General features: G+C 42.0%; 1 protein-coding gene across 2 annotated transcripts; it reads right to left on the reverse strand.

Annotated features, from left to right (window-relative positions):
* Positions 1 to 1,289: 1,289 nt before the first annotated feature.
* avpr2aa (arginine vasopressin receptor 2a, duplicate a) lies at positions 1,290 to 16,181 on the reverse strand. 2 transcript variants are annotated; one of them, XM_079273698.1, is made up of 7 exons: positions 15,847 to 16,181; positions 14,957 to 15,024; positions 8,754 to 9,133; positions 7,113 to 7,358; positions 6,723 to 6,881; positions 5,199 to 5,772; positions 1,290 to 3,133 (listed from the first exon to the last, which is right to left on the reverse strand). In XM_079273698.1, the coding sequence occupies exons 3-7, from the start codon at positions 9,129 to 9,131 to the stop codon at positions 2,934 to 2,936; spliced, it is 1,557 nt and encodes a 518-aa protein (XP_079129824.1). In that variant the 5' UTR covers positions 9,132 to 9,133; positions 14,957 to 15,024; positions 15,847 to 16,181; the 3' UTR covers positions 1,290 to 2,933. The 2 variants fall into 2 exon arrangements, with proteins under 2 accessions (XP_079129824.1, XP_079129825.1); XM_079273699.1 differs by lacking the exon at positions 7,113 to 7,358.
* Positions 16,182 to 21,717: the final 5,536 nt, after the last annotated feature.

Here is a 21,717-nt window from a genome sequence, read left to right on the forward strand (position 1 = left end):
AGTGGAATTTAGAGCCACATATTCAAAATAACTAAAATGACCAAAAGGACATCTGCTTGCATTGAAGAGAATCATTAAATAAAACAGCAACTCCACCTCCTTTCTTATGCGCTCTTGTTTCACTCATGAAACTGAAGTTGTGAGGTGTTGATTCAATAAGAACAGCTGTACTTCAGAGCTACTGGATTCACTCCTTGCCTTACCCTAAATTGATTCGAAGAGGGACATTTACCTATTTTCCTGACCTTGTGACAGCCACTCAGACGAGTCATTTATTTCCTTTATACCCCCCATCACAGCCACAGGGCTGGCCGGAAGCTCTGCCTCACTGTAATGAAGAAGTGGCCTTGAGTTTAGACATCGACCTTGCTTCGGCTCGAAAACCATAAGCATGAGGACATTCAGCATAAACACACCCTCACAAACACACACGCTGTAGGATTACAAAAACGCAGTGACCTACCTAGACCATCTATCATATGTTCTGACAAGGGGGGATGATGGTGGTTGGGGTGATATTAGCTACTGTCAGCTCTTCTATCCTCACGATAACAAGACAGAGTCACTGGGAATTTCTCTGCAATGATGAATCAAATTCGATGGGTGTTTGTGCCAGCAAATTCTCCATTTACCGTAGAGCATTCATTATTGAGCGGTCGTTAACGATTGGCTGTGCAGACAGTATAATGCAGAATGAAAGTGTTTGGCCTCTCCCATCAATCTGAAAGGCTGGGTGGATCAGAAATCTGACCATTTCATCATAAAATAATTACCCTCTGACCTCTCAACCTCCTGGCAGGAAGCAGAAAAAAACATGAACACCCAGAGGGTTTGGGAGACGTTAATCTATTTCCTGATAGAACAAAGTGATACACGGAACGTTGTTGCCGTAGCTTTCTGTTTTGGCAGAGAATCAAAGTGCTTGTGTCTGGCGATCAAATGCACAGTGGCGTGCTGAAAGCCCAAGCACTCCTCCTTCAACCTCGACGAGTAGTCCTCGGACACATAAAAGCTTTCAAGTATTGTCCAGCAGAATAGAAACACTGCTCTGTCGCGAACAAAAGGATGTGCTGGACTGGCTCAAAGTGAGCGAACGGCATTTAAAAAAAAACATATCACTATTTACTGGAACATCGAATCAGAAATGAATAGTTTGACCACAAACAGTAAATTCTAATCTTTTTTTTTTATACACACAGAAAGTTACATATTTGTACAGATATGCGTGTACAGTAGCTTATATAATCATACTTTATAAAAAATGTAACATAACTATTTTAAGTCTGTCATGCAGTTCAGGGGCATAATACATTACTCTTTACGCATAGAAATGTAATATAAAAACTACCTGAAAATAAGGCAGTACCAGGAATAACTAATAACTATATATATATAGATATACAGCTAATGTTAAAAACACATATATATATATATATATATATATCATTTTTTTTCAATTATACAACAATAAATATAAATATAAAAGAACGCATGGCTCTTGGTGTGATATAACCAATGATCCTATCTAAGAATAACATGGCTGACATCACCATTCAGCATTACTCCAGCATTACTCCAGTGAGGGAGGCCCCTCTGAAAATGTCTTCTGACATTACAGGCACTTGGTTTGACTGGAAGTATTTTCACTGTTTTTCTTTTCTTAAACTTAAAGTTTTAAAGTCTTAAAGTTTCTCTTTACACTTTACATGTCTGCTGAAGCTTTGTAATAACCTTTTTAGGACCTCAATTGATTCTACAGTCGAGCTTTAAAAAAATCTTTGGTTTGACACCCCATTGTTTTCTATGATACAAATCAGACCAATACAACTGTATGATTTACATTCAACATTTATCCTACACAAAATATGATATCTAATGTGCCTTACATTTTCAATAAATATATTTTACATTGTTCATCGCTGTACATGCTGTTTGTTTCCTTCCTGTCTTCTTCATGTTCTTATTTCATTTATTCAGAAGAGCGTGACGAGAACGTCGTTTTATGTAGCTCATATGCTGTGTTTGTATCAAATACAATCACACAATTGGGTCCAGGTTGGTTGCAGAAACCTGGATTGTTCATTTGTATCCTTCTAGGCTTAATCGTTCTAACCGTATGTGAGTGCGTCTCTGTCTGCAATAATCCACAGTGTTCCAGCTCCTCGTGGGGCAGCATCTTGATTCACCTGCACCTGCAAATATATATTCAGCCTCAAGCATCCGCCTTTAATCCACTTTGTTTGATTCAACAAAGTTTGTTCACATTATTCCGTTTCGACTTCAGCCTCCGGACCGCTCCTGCAGCTGTAACATCCATGTCGTACCATCTGTTCTCAGTCCAACAGCAGTCTCACTCTCCCACTGTCAATTTGCGTCTCTCTGTCGCTCTCTTTCCCTTGGCCTGCTGCTTTGTTTTCTCCACACCCATAGCTTTGTCTGCTGCTTTGTACATTAGGCGTGCTGTAAGGCTGTTAATGCAGTGAATCACCATTTGCATTCCTTCTGCGCTGTCTGAGCAGCGAGAGAGTTTTTTTTCGTATAAATCAAAGCACAGGGTCCTACTCAACTGCAGCTGAGGTGAAAACCTCTTTACTTTCAAGGCCATTTTGCATTGCAGACGCTGTCACTGACAGCCACTGTGTATTCTACAGTGCCCTCATAAAATGGTGTTGACATCCTCGATGACACCATTCTTCTTTGCTGGGGTGGAGAGGACCAGTGATTACAGATACAGGACTTGTTGACAGTACAGCTGTCCTTTGTTGTTGATAACATCTAGTAGAGGTCAGCGCTCTGTGTATTCAGGCTGCGACGCTGTAGGTGGTGATGGAAGAGTTCTGTGCAATAGCACGTCCTTCCATCGGGGCCCGTGTGCACCCGTGCATTTTTTTCCGAACATGTCTCTTTGTTTGTTTCTGCTTCATCAGTCTCTGTCAGTACATGCTGTCCTTGGTGGTGGAGGTGTGTGTGGCAGTGGAGTCGTCAGGCAGGGAGCCTCGGCGGCTAGTTCGTGACCCACACTGCAGCAGATTCTGCAGCTCTCTGGACACGCTGCTGGAGAAAGCTGTGTAGATCCACGGGTTGGTGCATGAGTTCAGACTAGCCAGAAGCATCAGGATAGTGAAGGCCACTCCTGCCGCGGACACACACACAAGGCACACATAATGCAAGTGTACATGCAAATGCAGAGACAAGTACAAACATGAAAATGTAAAATTTCCCATGTAACTGGGGACAGATGATCACAGTCTTCTCTTCTTTCTTATGAAACAATCATAAATATGTCCAGCAACTATTCAGTTAAAATGGTGAAAATCTCATGATTATTTTCTTTAGGAATAGCTATAAATATCCAAGAGGGACAATATTCTGCATACTTCCTTTTTCACTTTTTTTCACAAAATTATGCTTATTTCACAATTCCACAATTGACCAGGAAAAACTATTTTTTTGGAATACAAAGCTAATAACACAAACTGTCATCAGCTAGATTATTGTTGATAGCATGTCAACATCTGGCAAGTCACACATCCAGTCCAAACCATCATCCACAACCTAAGGCTCCACTAGCCTTACTTGCTTCATCATCGGTTGCCAGTAAGCACATCAATAGATGCTTTCTGTGTGCCAAAATGTACAGAGGCCAGGGATTTCAACCAGGGGTTTCTGGTTGACCTTGTATTTGATTCTCTGTAACGACATCTGAGCTGGAGCTAGACGTCCTTGGAATAATGAGTATTTAGACACATTGAGATGGACAACAGCATCAGAGGTTGTTGCCTTAAACCAGGGATTCCCAAAGTGGGGTGCGCGAGCTGCCTCTAGGGGGTGCGCGAGAGGAAAAGTGTAATGGCGGTCTGATGGTGTAATAATATTAAATATTTAAAAAAAATGTAATTTTAATTTAAAAACTGTCATGTGGGACATCTGAAGCTATCAGTCGTAAAAGAGGAGAGGGACAGAGAGAGAGAGAGGAATCGGAGGCGAGGGGAACGGAGAGGTGCAGCACAGACAAATCGGGAGCACATCGGCCCATCGCGGAGTCAAGGTGAAAAAGAGGAAACGAGGGTGAGCATCAGACTGGGAAAAAAAAGAGGAAATATGATGAAAAGTATCTGTGTCTGGGCTTCACTTGGATTGGCAACGCAGATTCCCCAAAGCCACAGTGCGTGGTGTGCAGTGAGGTTCTGGCTAACAGTCTGAAGCTCTTATTTACGTCGCCACCTGAACACCAAGCATGCCAGTGCAAGTCAAAAGCCCCTTACATTGTTTATATCGAAATTGGAGGAGTTACAAAACAGCCAAAAACAACTGCAGTCTCATTCATGTGTTGGTCTATAAATGACGCACTACGGGCTTCATATCTGGTCACAGAATAGCGAGAAAGGGGCTACCGCACACAATCACTGAAGACGTGAGCTTGCCAGCTGCCAGAGAGATGGTGGAATGTATGATTGGGGAGAAAGAAGCAAAAAAGTTGGACATGATCCCGGTGTCCAACAACACTGTGTCGCTGCATCGATGCTTTGTCCGAAGACATCCTGGCTACATTAGTCTGTCATTAATTGTAAATTAAATGTGATAATCTGCCTCTGAGCCTGTGCGTGTGTGCTCGCATCCGTATTGCTCTTTAAAAGTGACGCCTTGTGTCACTGAAAGTTATTGAAACTTTGTTGCAGTGTTTCAGGGCGTTTTCACACCTTCAGTTCGTTTGCTTTGTTGCAGTTGCTCCTTTGTTCGGTTTGTGTTCACACTGCAACATTTAACAGCGGACTACATCTTGTAAACAAATGCCACGCGCGAGCAAACTGTTCTCTCATTGGTCCGATTCTTATGCGGCTATGAAGGCTTAAAAGGCTCTGTTGCTTCTTTTTTTTTTTTTTTATTAAGGGGGGGGGGGGGGGGGGTGCGCGAACCCAGTCGGGATGTAGAAGGGGGTGCGCGGCCTAAAAAGTTTGGGAACCGCTGCCTTAAACCATTCAGCTTTTGTTTGTGGCTGCGTAAATTGCAAAACAGATAGGGGTTGCACATGTAGGGTAATTAAATGGATAAACTGGGCTGAAGAGGATCAATCCATCTGAGAAAACCAACTCTAATGGCGAATGGCGTACATAAGAGAATGTTGCAATTTTGATCTAGATCTCTGAAATCAGGCAGGTATCTGGATAAGCACTACCCGTAAAGCATGTGTGACTGACCTTGGTCTGGAGGGTTGGGGTCCCAGGCCGCCCAAAGCTGGACGATGAAGAAAGGCGACCAGCAGATAGTATAGACCAGCACAATCACCAGGGTCATTCTCACTGTCTTGGATATGGCTTTTGTGATGCTTGGAGGCAGAGTGGCTGGAGGGGGAGGGCGGGTGTAGTCAAGGGAGCAGCGTGGTGAGTCAGAGGCCATCTCGTAGGAGGTGTGGGAGTCCTGGCAGTCTGGGCCGTTCAGTGTTTGCTGCTGCGTAGGCAATGCTGTTGTCGTCACATGTTCTCCACGGCAACTGTGATACTGGACAGCGGATGGTGCATTGTCGTAGCACTCTCCAACTTGGCTATTATGAGTGTTATTGTGAGGGTTGTTATTCACGCCCTTTAAGAACTGTACTGCTCTGCCACCTCCTCCTCCGGACGCCCGTCTTCCCCTCTCCCTCTCCCTGGCTTGCTCGTCCTCCTTCTTAAAGCTGTGGAAGCGGAACAAGATCTCACTCTTCTTTAACTCAGCCATCACCATCCTTTCTGACTTAAGGTAGATGTTGTTGTGAAGCTCTCGGAAGATTCTTATCTAAAAAGTAAGATTATTTTTAAGAATTAGCAGTTTCATATGTGGGAAACAAGACAAACCATCACTCAAAACACCCAAGGGCCTGAGGACTGAGTTGACGTGCCAGAATCAGATGCTTTTCTTTGCTCTTTGCAGACAATCTTGTCTGTATTTTGGCTTTAACAGTGGCAGGACATTTAAAAAGAAAGAGAGTGTGTGTGTTGGCTTTCACCATCAGCCATAAACCATTGTCAGACATATTTATGCAATACCGCTACTCTTCCACTGTTTCTACCAGAAAAGGTGCTGTAACATTTTATTTCAGCAAATCCATTCTTCACGCTATCCTGAGAAACTAAAACAATCATTTTAAATAGAAAAATAATAAGTCATGTATACGTTACATTATAAGTTATTTTAAGGTATTTTGCTGCCACCTACTACGTTTGACAACAGCTCTGTGAGGGCACGATTGACACTGCAAACTTTCAGAATGACTTCCATCCGGAGAAACTACATCACACTTTTGAAAAGGTATCTAAACTTCAAATCTGATAATGAAAAAAGGTCAGGGATCTATGTTTGGCAGAGATCTGGTATATTCCACTTCTTGACGGGAGGTTCAGAGTGGGCAGATTTTCTGAGCAGCCGTCTCAGCAGTGGTTCTGCAAGTGCTGTGTTAATTAGGGGAAATAGCAGGACCCTGGAAATATCTTTCCCTAAATAGAGCGGCAGGCCTGATGGGAGGTGGCCCAGAATGCCTACCCGCCATGGGATGCTACATAACACCAACCACAGTCCCCCACAGGGTTATCAAACAATGCCGTCCAAATGCACCCTCCGTGAAAACAAGAGATAATTGAATTCATGCCACACGGTTCATCATTGAATAATGTTCCATTCAACATGTAATCCTCATCAAAGGACTTGGTGGGCGATGCAGAGAGCCAAGCCGCTATAACCAGTATTACCTGACAGATGGTAATGATGAAGGCAGGTATGACGAAGACAGCCACGGTCATCCAGGTGACGTAGGCCTTCAGCCCCCACGGCTCAGCAAAGTGAGCCCAGCACTCGAACACGCCAGGAGCCACTTCTGGATGCACTTCTGAGCGAGAGAAGATGAACACCTGACAGACCAAACAAAAGGAGGGTGGTCAGCACACCCGCAGATATGACTGTCAGTTTTGTCTTCCATTAGCTGAACTGCAATGACCTCAATAGCTAAAAATAGACTAACATCTTGAATTCTACTGGAGAGATCAGGGTGCGAACTCCCGCTTAGTTCTCATTTCCTATTTCACCATGTGTCGTTGTGTTTGTGTAAGGTTTTGTTTGGATGTGTGGTCATCCCTCCCTACCTGTGGTATGCTGAGGACAAGCGCCAAGGCCCAGGCCACCATGACAGGGGTGTTCCAGCGGGACATTGATCCACCACGGTAGGCCTGCAACGGGCAGCAGATGGCCTGGTGCCGGTCTACCGTCATAGCAACGATCATGTAGGGGGAAGCAAACATGCCCACAATCTGCAAGTACTTGATGGACCGGCACAGAAAGTCAGGCCCCTGAAACCTCTCTGTGATGTCCCATATTAGCTGTGGAAGAACCTGGACACACAGATAAAAAAAGGGACCAATATTAAATTGGCTCTTATACAGTGGAGTTTGTTTCTAGTTTGGCCTTAAGAAATGAGAGATTGTGGAGGACTTCGTGGTGCCGTTCAGACAGGTGAGTACAGCAACACACCTGCTGAACTCTCCAGGTGAGAACCAACAACCACTGTGTTGCATAGCAACGTAGTTACGTCTGCGCACAGTCAGTAGCGTTTATGTGTGTTGTGTGCAGCCGCTGTGGACATTATGTTGTTTACATGTCCACGTTGTCTGCTTTGGTGATGTTTTATTCTACTGTTGATTCTAAAAGAAGTTTCAGTCGTCCACAGCTCGTTGTGTTAATTGTCGATATTTTTAGTTTAATTGTCTGAGTTTTGTCTCGTTTCTGGTTAAATCCTTTGAGGCTACACTGAGGAAGGCATTGTGTGTTTATGATTGATAATCAGTTGTATGCACTGACAGCAGAGAGCCCCTCTGTAGGTTTGGATATATACCGGTAATAGGGTTGTTGCTGTTGTCTCACTTAAGTTGACCAAGGGTGTAACCATAATACAGACAGGGGGCGGAGAAAGCGTGGGTTAATTGTAATTTAAGGATTCATTTTGGGAGATCCTTTGTCATTGTTTTGTTGAGGCTAAAATCTCCTCACAATGAAAATGTAGCCGGCTAGCCCACGTGGAATGATAGCTTTTCAGACACACGGCGCTAAAAACATTATGGAAACTGATTTACAATTATAAGGAATTTAATTCCACTGATGTAAGCACGATTACAGTTATACATTGGAGTGTACACTCCTATGACATATTAAAACAATAAAACCCCATTTGCAAAAACCTCGCTTGGCTCCTCCGGTGAAAACACGTCTGTCGTCCGGGAGCCATGGCACAGAGAGAGAGCGAGGAAAAAAGTCTTTGAATTAAACCTCCCACATACGGTTCGGCACACCCCCTCTTCCATTTATCTCGATTCCTATTGGCTAACTTCCAGGAGCGTATTCACTTGTCTGGCTCTGAGTTTAATATCACATTCAATGACTGTCAGTTACGTTTTAAACCCTTCTATAATAATCCTTCAAAATAAAAGTTATACTTCTGCCACTTGGCAGAAGTTTCATGCTTCTGCATGTTTATGTTTATGCTTATGTTTATCTTAATTATGCATTCTCAAAACCCTTATGATTATGACTAACTATGAATTATTAATTATGAATTATTAAACACTTTTATTATATCTACTAACTACAGTTTTTTACTCAAATTTCTTACAGTTTAAATCAGAAGAGAGGAGTCATATTTCAAAAAAATGTTGTATCTACGTGTGTCTATTATTTTGCCCACTCTCATACTTTACATTCCTGTCATGGTCTCAAGTAACTCGTGAACTGACCTGAAAGAGGGCCACCACCAGGTCAGCCACACACAGGTTGACCATGAACACGTGCATCGGCGCATTCTGCTTCCTCCTCCTCAGCAGCACCCACAGCACAAAGCTATTTCCCAGGGTGGTAAGAGCCAGCACCACCCCGAGGACTGCAATCTCCGCCCGAGCCAGACCCGGGTCCCTCATCCTGGGCTGGGGCAAGGTGTGAGGCGGGGTGGTGGAACCATTCTCAGGGAAGATCCCAAAAAATGACCCCCCGCTGTGAGAACTGTTGAGGGAGTTCAGTTCAGAGACAAACGAGGAAGAGCAGTTGTTCCTTCCTGTGGCGCCTAGAGAGGAGAGGGCTAACCCATCCCAATCTGTTTCCACACTGATGCTTTCCATTCCTGAAAGACAGACAGCAAAGGGTTAATGTGCGAAAAGCTTTTACAATTTTTGTCTGATTTGTTTAAATGATGCCCTGCGCTAAATGGTCACCAGGAGTCACACTGCATGGTGCTTGGTCACAAGACTGTGTCCGCACAAATTATACCAGGCGCCAGATGTTATTAATACACAAACACTTTACTTGTTCTGTATTATCACCATATCGAAGTCATGCCTGGGCTCGTTATTAAATTTCCTCCGGTTGTCCTCAGCTTTGTCAGCTGAGAAATCTTTCCTGATCATATCGCTGAGAATCCAAACCAAAAGACTGGGGCCTCTTATTTAAGACACTTGACAAATGACATGAGATGAAGGATTAAACACATGTTTGTGTATCCATTATATTTGCACACTATAAATAGCTTCTGTTGTGCAATTTTATAAAATCTGGCTGAAAGTAATGGGAGCCAGAGACTGTTGCAATCATGCTGCCATGTAAATATTGTTGTCTTTTGATAAGTCTTCAAAGCTGTCATTTCTGTTTGACGCAACTCCAGAGTGGTTTATTTTCTTTTATATATTTTCTCAAGGTTGATTGACAGCTTTCCCTTGTATCCCACCCCTCTTACTCCTTCACCTCCACTCTCATAATCGCTCTCATCCCATGCTTGCCCCCTTACATTCCTGCTTTCCCCTGTTTTTGTCCAACCCCCCCCCTCTCTCTTTCTCTTTCTCTCATACATCCAGTCATTCCTTTCTCTTCTACTTCTCACACTCTCTCTTGATCTCAATAAGCGTTACGTTTATTTTTCCTTGCTTATAAATAACTGTCTCAAAAGAACAGAAAGTTCATAGGAATGACATGACAATTTAAGAAACAGAGTCGTGGGATGCCGGGGGGACGTCTTGGTCAAATAAATGACAAGAAGAAAGTCTGGGAGGAAAAATGAAGGAAGAAGAGTGGTGAAGACAGGGCAGGAAAACAAAAACGGCACAGAAAAAGTAAAAGAATAGAGTTGTGGAATGAGAACAATAATCTACGGAAAGAGAAGGTGGACAAATATACTTCTAAAGAGAGCTATGTGTTACTTAACACAGAGTGTGTCGTTTGACACCATATTGATGTCATATTTTGACTAATGTACAAGGAGCGGTTAGGTATACAAATGTTACACTTAATGGGTGCTTGGACCGTCTCCATGTCTAAAACTAGGAGGAAAACAATATTTATAGTATTACGCAATTGAGTATGACTAACAATATGTTACAAGGTTGTTCTCACTACTCCTCCGACACCTAATGCCCAATTTGTGAGTAATGGCGTACTCACTGCTGGGTGCGAGAGATAACACAGCTGAACATATTGTCAAGCGTTGCATGCTGGCTTTGCCAGAGGAATGTATTCAAACGAACGCATTATAAGCCCGGCCAGCCGGACCTCTCCACCCAGCATGAAGGTAGAGCCTCGGGTGAAAGGAAGAGAATCTGAGCAGAAGCATTTCTCTTGAGTCAGAGAAAGACCCTTCGGTTCAAAGTGACTCCCCGCTGCCCTGGCAGACGACCACAAAAATATCATAAAAAGCTTAAATCTGCATTGGCTTGGTGACTTTTTAGTAGTCTGCTCAAATGTTGGTCCCTGTCCAAAGGTCCTTTAGATCAAAGCTAGTAATATTCTTTCTTATTATCTGTTCATTCATTTTTGCTTTTCAAGTTTTTTTAATTACAGGCTTAGACAACGCAGCCTTTTTTCATCAAGGAATCTCCTGGCCTCTCTTTGTCAGGGCCCGAGGAGCCTCGTGCCCCTCTCTGTAATTACAGCATAATTCATGAGAGGATTCTTTGTGCTGCTGCAGTCCTTTATACAATCTATACAATCTCACTGTGTTGCCTATATTTGCCAATTTGATACATTTCTGATATGGAATACCTTTTTCAAGTATGCCTCTGTGAAGATAATGTGTAATGACTTAGGGAGGAGGTAGAAATAAATCCACACTATTATAGTAATGTTAAACTAATACTCCCAAATTGCGAAATAAAAGGATTAATAACTGGTAGGAGGAGCCCTCCGTAATGGTGTCTGGACTTATATGGGGTGGTGTGTGAGGCAGATTGACAAAGCATTGTTGCATCTCTAAGTGTTGTTAGGATTCTGAATGAGCCTCTGAACACTGAACTCCTCAAGGACACAAAATATGCTCTTCAAATATGCGCAAGTCTCATTTGCATTGCGTGTGCCTCCAAGAAATCAAGATGGATTGTCTTCAAATTGCTCAATGGCTCCACTACATGAGACCCAAGCAAAGCTCAACATTACTGGCACTGATGGTTCCTTTCCTCAGAGGAAATTCCTTAAACTGAGGGTACAGCGAGAGGGTAAATGTTGCCTGTAGAACAGTGCTGGATGCAGTTTATGTATTCCTTTACATACCCTGTCTCTGAAAATGGATTCTGCTTTGCTCTCTCTTTAATAACAAAAAGCACAGCAGAGCTTCCCTATCTGTCTGATTGAGTCACTGTAAAGCACACATTATTCCATCTCTCCGTGCTGGATGGACCGTAGACACTGCTTTTAGCAGTTTGTGCAGTACAGTAGCTTCCTCTCGTTACTTTAAGGATTTCATTTTGATGAATGGTGGAGTTGATTCCTCTCTTGCTTTCCTCTGCAGAGGCAAACCGGTGTTCAACCATCCATTTTCATGTCCTCTCCATCCTACACCGCTTTCCCACACACAGGACTCGTGCCTCAGGGATGACAGAAACGGGTAATTAAAGTGCGCAAGAAAATGTTATACCGAGTATTAATTAACATCTTTCAACATCTCAGTCCTCTTTTCTCGCTGTTCACACATGTTTTTGGTCATTCCCTTTGATGAACTACGCCATGTTCCAGCTATGCTGAGATGCAAGCACGATCTGTTTGTGTCAAAGTTCTCTTACACCATCCTAATGTATGTTGAGTACCAAATGTCTTCAAGAGACACATTTTTGGGGTGAGAAAATCACTGTTATTTTGTCAAAATGATGCATTTGGCCATAGTTATCATGTGACAAAGATTCAGAACAAACAGAGGTTATTAAGCATAAACCTGGTTAGATATAAAAAAATACAATGTGAATTCAACTCAGACATATCGGGCTGAAGCCGATTTAAGGCCAAAACTAACAGACAATAACTACATGATTGCATCTTATTCATGTGTGTAGTTGCCATTTTTGTAGATTATTTACAAATGCAAGATATGCAAATAAAGAGCATTTGATTTTTTCTTTATTTTTGGCATTTCTTTACAGATCCACATCACTGTTTTTCATTCATTTCTGTATGGCATGAAAATGAATCAGCAGGCTCTGCCACAGTGAAAATCAGGTCTGCGACATAATATCTGTCAATTTTGCATGATTGTTGCATGACAATGCCATTTGAGCACACTCTGCACTAGGGATTGCTAATAGACTTTCATATTGCGTGACAATGGATGTCTGTACACAAAATGGACGACATGCAAATAACACAGAATCAAGGCGGCTCAGATGTAAAGTATAAGGGATGTGATGCACATCCACTGCTTTGGTCCTTTTAAGTGAACTTATTTGGTCAAATACGAAGCAACTTTTTAACGACAAATTTAACTTTGAATAAAAGTAGAAAACATGAAGTTGACTCTGAATGTCCCAGGTGTACTTCCTGTGTTTTGATGTCAAACTATTGTCTTTTGTCTATTGTCTTTAGTTCTGCCTTGCTATCTCTTGCTTGGCAGAGAAACGCATACATCTCATGGTGGTTTGCACTTACTTGCATTTCAAGATCATGACTTCAACCTGGTTGGCCGGTTTATGACATGACATGAAATGAAGGTGACATGAGTGGCAGACAAACGGGCAAGTCAACCCTGGGTGCTATAATGCAAACGTAATGAAAGTTCCATCCCTTCCGTGCATGTCTTGTGTGTGCATGTCAGTCCCTTGATTAGTTCCCTTTGACCAGGTTTAACCCGATCTGATAAATGAGGTCCTCTCTGTCCTCATTAGCAGCCCAGTGTACACTCGCACAAGCTGTCGCTAATTTCCCCCTCTAATTTGCTCTTCTTTCTCTTTTCTATTCCCTCCCCACACCTGTTCACACACTTCACACACTTCATTTTCTCTCCTTCTGTCCAAACCAAACAACCATCTCATGTCATTAAGGATCAACATTGTTTCTGATATGCTAATTGTTTCCGTTGGATTTTCAGTATCATCCTCATTAATAGACATTGGCATCAGGAAACAGGATTTAAATAGCTATAGATCCAACCTATGAATAATATATATGAATCTAACATTAGACTGCACCATGTGATATCCTGAAGCATTGGTATTCCTTTCTGCTTTTATTGGTGTGGCAGGAGACTTTATTTGCATACCGATCAATAGATTCGTAACAAAGGTCTGGATGAGTCATGTGGCGCCACACGCAGGGCTGTGCTGCACTTCATCTGCATGATAAGGCAGCTATGACCACGCTTTCTTCTTCAAGCCCCACATATCACTCAATTGGCGCTCTCACATGCAGGATATATTCCCCATCTGAATGAGTCAATTCAATGACAGGTGAATACTCTATATATACGTTTGCATTTCAATTTGTGGAGGCACCTGCTGCACTTATTAATTCACAGCTCTGTATCCATGATTTATTCCTCTCTTTCAGAGGGTATCACTCAGGTTCTAGCCTCCTGGCTGCAGCCCATGTGAGCAATTACAGTAAACACTTGTTCTTTCACTGTCTTGTACAAACAACCCATTCAATGTTAATCATGTGGAGACGCACCTTATTGCACACGCTGACACACTCATTACCTGCCCACATTTCAGCCGTGAGTTTTGTATTCACAAACATCGGCATGAGTTTATTTCCACAATTCTCCGGCCGGTGGACAGACCTCCTCTCGGTCTGGTGTTGCAGAAGGCACAAGTCCCGTTATCAGCACTGATAACGCCTGTTTGCAAGACCACTGATTGTTGTTATTGTTATGTATCATTAACCAGCACACTGGCAACATGAATGCGACCCAAACAAAAAGAAGAAAATGTGCACGTTTCACAACTGGTTTAAAATTGAGAGTATTCTCCAAGAAGAATGGAAACTGCGCCGCAGTGTTAACACATCAGCTAAAACAGGCCTGCACTTTTTGTAGCTGATATGGTTAGATTCAGCCACATGATGAAATGATTCCCCATTGGAGACCAAACTAAATTGACTGAAAATAACTGGAACAATAATGATGATGATTATTCCGGATGGGGGCTGGCTATACTCAGGGATGTCATTTTTTGGATATTACAGATTGTGCCAAACAAAAAAAGACAAAGTGTATGATTAATGGAAAAACTTTTTTTTTTTAAAGCAATTTGATTGATACAAACACTTCCTGCTCTAAATCGCATGCAGTAAAATATTCTTCCAAACAGTGATTCTGAGAAAGAAATCTAGAGAGGTTTCTTTTATTGTTAAATTGCTATTACACTAGTGGAAGCTGGTAAGACACTTCTGCGATGGTGGAGATACAAGCTTTCACTTAGAATTAAAGCTAAAGAGACATTTTAAATGTCATCTATATATTAAGTAATTAGTTGTTCTGTATTCAAATCATGTCAGGTCATAAATCAATTTACACCCTTGTGTGTACCATAAACACACAGTTGGTCTGGGGGCCACAAATCTCCTTTTAATCATCCAAAGACCTTTTGATCCTAAAATACGGGCAGGACACACAAATGCACGATGAAAAAGGCACAAGCACACACAAGCACATGAAAGAAGAGCACTCCAAGGTGAGTATGCCTCTGCCGCCTCTCACCTTGTTGTCAGTGCATGGTAAGCCTTCTCACGCTTTACTCTTGGTCTGTTTCGCTCTCGTCTCGATGTCTGTGGGGACAAAGCATTTAGAGTCGTCACCATTACAGTCCATAAACATTACATGAAAGAGCAGATCACATGGACAACCTGGTGATTCCCTTCAGCTTGTTTTAATCCATGGAAAACTTAGAGGAGCACATGCATTTTCAATTAGGCTGTGCCATAAAATATTTCCCATCAAGTACATCCGTCTGTGCCAGACATACTGAGTATGTTACTATACTGATACTGATACCATGGCATGATAAATGTGTCTGTAAAAATCATACATCCATATATATGCTATACAAGCTTATTTTCATGCCAGTAATCATTTATGTAAATGTTTCCTAATGTATTATCAATACATTAATTCACTTTGTCTGACACACTGTGTCTGAAAATACGATTTGTTTTGTGTTCCTCTATTCAATCTAATGAACATTAAATTACACAGATTTCCTTCTATTTTTAAAAGAAAAAACAAGAAATAGAGCTGTTGGGTTAACAGTACACATGTTACACGAGTCAGAAGAATATTGATACTAATGATGACAGCATGACAAATGAGTGGAAATAATATTTAAAACTATTTATAAAATACTGAATACAGAGCTGTCACGAGTCTCAAGCGGACCTGAAATGCTGCAGATGACCTAGATTAATCGCATAACAAATCCATTCACTCGCAATGTGACCAGGTTTAAGTTCCTACTCAGGTCCCTGGGCTGTGAAGTGCTTTCAATGACAAGAGGACAATTTTTGGATGATTTTAATTTGTATTAATTTAAGTATAAATATCACTACGAGTTCAAGTATTCAAATCAAACAAATTAAATTAAAAGCACTCACTTATGATCCACTTGAGTGGTGCAGCCGGGTGACACAACGCATTCAGAATTTCACCCAAAACATTCACATTGTCAGTGCTGTCAATCCAAGTCCCTCCGCTCAGCGTGATATCAGCTGCCTCCTGAATGAATGTGTCTTCATCTAATTCAGGTATTTCTTTTAAAATGTTCAGTTAGTGGGACAAACAAGTTCTTCAAGCTCTGTGCGAGTCCTTTGTGCGCCCCCTGCCTGTGTTGTCCTTGCTCAGTCTGAGTTCACAGGTGTATGTCAGAGTAATCCATTTGACAGCCATGCGTGTCCCAGCTCCTTGCGCGTCACGTTATGCTCTTGCAATGTTCTGTGCCTCCAGCAGCACCAGCAGAAATGAATCTGAGCTCAGTCTGCTCCTACCTCTCCCTCCCTCCCCCGCTATCCCCTCCTCCTGGGTCAATCAGCCTGTCCTCTAGGACTGAGGGTGGAGCGTGGAACCAGGGGTGGAGAGAGGCTGTTATACATACCTATGAAATGTATCAGAGAGAGAGGGAGGTGGACAGTGTGACAGAGTACTGGGTTTATCTGCATGTACACATGGTGTATCTGTTTGTGCATGTGCATGTATATGTGTGCAAGCTTGTTTTGAAGTTTGGGTGTGTGTGACAGAGAAGCTCCTCCCCTCATTGTAATGATTTATGCCTGCTGTGAGTCATTGATACACACCACTCTTGTTTTTATTCAAAGCGCTCCCCTGTTTTGTCCTCTGTTACCTTCCATCTCCTCTGTTGTTGGTGGAATAGGGCCAGTGTACTTCCACCTATCCAGGAATGCTGAGTCAGCTGGCCAGCAGCAGCAGGTCACGCCCTTAGTATACACATAGTATAGCAGTAAAGGGTAGTGCAAAGAAAATAAAAAGTCCTTTAGTCTTAATGTCAACACACACACACACACACACACACACACACACACACACGGAGAGAGAGAGAGCATGCTATACCCATCAGGCAATCTTGGTCTGTCTAGCCCAAAGTCAATGATTCTTGACCAGCAGAGACTGGATTGTCCCATCATGTCAGAAAACCTGGCAGTCTTCCTCAGTGCTGCCAGGTTCACATCATGTCTACCTCCGTCGACCCATGCTGCCCTGCTGCCGAGGAGGCGGGGCTGTAAGCTCCCTGAGAATCACTCTAATGTGATTATCCGGGCTCCTCTGGTCTTAGAGGACGTTTTGTCACAAAGCGGTAAAGCAGCACAATTACTCCACAATCTACTTAGTTCACATGACGACTGACAAGCAAGTGATAAGGGAGCGGCAACAAAGAGAAAATGCATTCATTAGCTGGACAATAAAATCACGTTGAATGTGTGACAGAGAGATAATGAAGAATTGGCTCCGAGTTTTAAGGTTATGAAATTACAAACTTGGAGAGAACCTGTATGAAGAATTGTATCTGGGAACACATCCAGCCACAATGCATTACTATTATCTATCATCAGGTAGAGCATCTCTTGCACACCATATTCAGGCACCAAGCGCCGCTAACGTTTAAACGGAATGTTGAGACCTTTAAATATCTCAATCTATGACAACCTTTTCCTCTGAGATTTCTGCCTTGACATTCTCCCACATGTTGAGGCTTATTTCCAGCTCCTAGTATTGTGCCAGAAAAAAAAAAAAAAAAAGACAGCTGTTTTCCTCTGAGAGGGGGTGTCTTCTGCAAAGACCTTTCAGTGACTCTTTTCAGACAGTCACTCTGTCAGAAATCCCAAACATGACTACCATCAACCTCAACACAGATATATGAGGCTTAACTAAATGTTCACTCAGAGGGACAAAAAGTCAGACAGACATTTGTCTTCCTGTATGGCCAAAATTAGGCCAAAAAGTGCACAGAGCACAGAACACCTGGTCTTACAGTTGGCACTGAACAGTTAAGAAACATCTGAGGGACTCATTAACTGTCAGCCAACCCAATGAATAACAGAGGCAGAAGAAGGATTTGGGATTCACCTTGCGTGTATCCAGAACCAGGAAAATATACTGTGGCAGACTTTGCCAATAAAGTGGTTTTATTTCTATCAAAGGCCCTATTATGATCATTATTCTGCAATCTCTTTTCCTTAAGATGCTACAATCATGACTCACTTTTGCAAACCTGTCACTGACTATTAACAATACACATTCCACCTTTATTTTGGGCATGCAAATGCTCTTATACCGAACTACAGGTAAAAAAGTAAAGTATTTTATTTAAGTAAGTATAGTACTGTATCTATACCAAGATAATACAGTACTTAATTTATAGGGCTGCTTCACCTTTATCCAATGCTGTGGGTGTCACAAACAAACTCCATTCAGCTCCATTACATTGATGGGGCAGCCAAAATCAAATTTTTTGTAATCTAGGTGAACCGACCATTGTATGAACCCGGCCTGCATGAATGTACTAGTTGTAGGCTGATATAATGGGGTAACGTCAGCAGTTGCAGTTTCCTTATACAGGAAATCCACAGATGTTACACAACAAAATCTGTTTACTTGGGGAGTTCTGCTGCATGTGAGAGACAAATAAAGATCTTTTTATTAGCTTATTAAATGTTTTACGTGACGCTAAACTCAATTTTATAACGAGAGTGGTGAGGTTGATGATGTGCAGACATGTTTAATAATGAGGCACTCTGGCAGGATACTGTTGTTGTGATCGAGTTTATGATCTACAAGTTCTACAAGAGCACATTAAATACCAGATACAAGCTACAAGTTCTGTATCCACAACAGCCCAAGCTGTTAGAAAGTGCAGACATTATGAATGTGCGTCTTGTTTACTTGATGTTCGCCTCAAAAGACAGATTGTCCATGACAGTCTGTTTATGAAACTTGAAAGCATTAAGCGTGGAGTGGTGAATACATACATCATCTCATAGAAAGCTCTGCATGCGGTCACGGTATGATAGCCATAGCCACTTTTCATAGAGGAATACTGCTATTATCTCGGGGTGCTTTGTCATTCTAATAGCTGGATGCAGAAGACATAGACAAATATGCCGAATGACCTGCGACTTTCACTGCCAAGTTGAATGTCAATGGAAGCTTGTGAAGACTGATCTGATCCCCTTGCTGGATACATGGATGGTGAATTGATGCAAAAAATTAATTACACCAACAGTGCTGTATGAACACGATCCAGATCTTTGGCCAACGACAGTAAATTGCATATTTAAGATAACTGGTAAAAGTATGGAGGCTACATGTGTGCATGTGGCTGATGTTCTGAGCTATCAGGTGGCTCGGGATCTGCCCTGATCCAGGCATTTTGAATGGCTTAATCAATATTTGCTTCATGCATCCAGCCTGTTTCTGATCCTTTGTTTATTTGCTCGAGATACGCCAGCTGTCAAACAAGTTGTCAAACTGTTTCTGAAAACACAGATCCTTGTGAGAAACATTTTGCATGTGGCTGCAATTGGTTGAAAATTGCCTTTTATATATTGATATCGTCAGTTAATGACGAGAGACGATTCTGTCAAAACGTTCCTGCCACAAGAATTCCATGCGGACACGGATACTGTATGTTATCCAATATCATAGCACATAATAATATAGGAATTACCATTGAAGAAAAGCGTTGATGAGGGCCATGCAGAATATATTCCCAATACAGAGCCAATCAGCAATCAAAGACAAGAAAACCAATCATTGTGCAGCTGAATATTAGATATATTACCAAAATCGGTAGCCTCTCTAATTTTAAAGCAAATGCGCTGTATCAACATTTACAGTATGCGTACCACACAGTCCAGAGAACTGGCCACTCCTACAGAAGGGTCTGGGATACATGCGTATTTTCCTCTGCGTCTTTGTAACAGTGAAAAATTCAAACCTGTCATCATTTGCATCTGTTTCTTCTCCTCTTTGTGGCCCCTCACTTGGTTTATATAGTCTGTTTTTTTTCTGCTCCACCTGTCCGAGCCCCCTTACTGCTAGATCAATGTTGGATTTGTTGTAGTCACAGCAAACATACAAAAGGCTCAGATAAGGGCAGGATAAACAACAAAGCAAATGTATTGACAGAAAAGAGAGGAAAACAGAAAAAGAACCTGGTAGAGAGACGCACAAAAGAGAGGAAAGAAAAAACACTGAGAAAAATCAGCCGGTTAAACAATGACGGGAGCAACCTTTTCATGGTTTAACTCAGCATGAAGATGTGGAAGTCCCATTTGAACCGTCAATCAGGGGAGGCTGCTCCAAAAACAAAGTTTGAAAGCTCTTTGTCCCAGGAGTGTTTTCCTTCCCTTATTGAACATGATTTGTCCATCCATCCTCCGCTATCCTTCATCTCCTCTGTGGCGAACAAAGTGGTTGGGAACAGGAAAAAAAGGATTGTGTGTAATCCAAGTGTAAAAGATGGATAGAAGGCAGTGGAATGGAAATCTGCATCCTGGAAAAAGAAAAACAGACACCATGAGGAGAAATAATTAGAGGGATTAAGTGGAAAGGAAGAGCATGGGGTAAATTAGCGGAGGAGGAGTTGGACTGTCAGTGTTTAGTGAAGAGAGAGCAAGAAAAGGAAACACCAACGACGTCACAGCGGAATAAAGTACACGGTTCAGGAGCATTGTGCCTGTGGAGCCTTGAACGTGATCGTCCAGAGAAAACAGTCTGTAAGCACAACGTGGTGGTTGTGTGAGGCAGTGTGGCGGCAGTGTGGCGGTGTGTGTGTACATGAGTGAGCAGTGCAGTGGAGCATGTTTCCATGCAGATGGAAGTTTGTTTAGAGTAGTGTGAGAAGTGAGAATGCAGATGGAGATAGAGATGTGGTGAATAGCACTCTGTGCGCTTTGGGGGTCTCTGGGATAAACTGGCAGTGTCGAGACATTTTTGCCACACAAATTTCCACCACTTTCTCAGGGTCAGCCAACACCCCTACTAGATCTGGACTCACAACCTGCAGTGTGGTTATATATATATATATGTGTGTGTGTGTGTGTGTTATGTGTGCAGCAGAGGATGCAGTATTCACAACAACATATTGCATCTTCATGTACATTATATGCAAGTGCACATCCAGGGGTCAAGTTGGACCTGTGCCTCTGTATATATTTATGTTATCTGAATGTGAAATAAGTGGTGTGTCTGTGTCATGCTTACATTTTATGCGTATAATCTTGTTTGTGTTTCATTGTATTTATAGTTTACTGTGTATAGTTTGACTTTGTGGGAAAGATGCTTATTCACTTTCTGTCAGAGAGAAGATACCTCTCTTATATCTGTATGTTAAATATAACTCTGCAGACAGCCGCTGGTTAGCTTAGCTTAGCATTATAAAGTGTAACAAAGGTAACAAAATCAAAGTACCAGCAACTCTTAAGGTCGTTGATTCACATTTGTTGTCTGTTCGACCTGTCCAGAAAATAGTGTAAAAATGTCAATTTGCGTTTTAGTGCGCTTTAGAGGTGCTGGATTCTGTTACTTTGACAGCTCCAGGCTAGCCATTTACACTTGAATCTACTCTTTATGCTAAGCTAAGTGGCAGTTGCTTCATATTTAACAGACAGACAATCAAGTTTCTCATCTAAATGTCCACCAGAGAGCGAATGAGGGTATATCCCGAAATGTGCAAACTTGTGCTTTAAGTTAATTGAATATAATTTTTTTATTTTCTTATACATATATTCAATGCTCTGTTGAATCTGTGTATACGCTTTGGATATACACATGTATATTGTATTACCCAGTATTGAGGCACTGTCTTGCGTCATCATTTTTAGTTGATGTTGTGCTTACACAGTGCATATTCCTGTATAAATTCGTCACATTACCACAAACACACAACAAACCTCGGGTCACGTGGTATTCCAACAGAGGACTAATAGTTGGTTTCTGGCGCTCCAGGCAAA

Source organism: Melanostigma gelatinosum (genome assembly GCF_949748355.1).
Source record: "Melanostigma gelatinosum genome assembly, chromosome: 8".
NCBI classification, from domain to species: Eukaryota; Metazoa; Chordata; class Actinopteri; order Perciformes; family Zoarcidae; genus Melanostigma; species Melanostigma gelatinosum.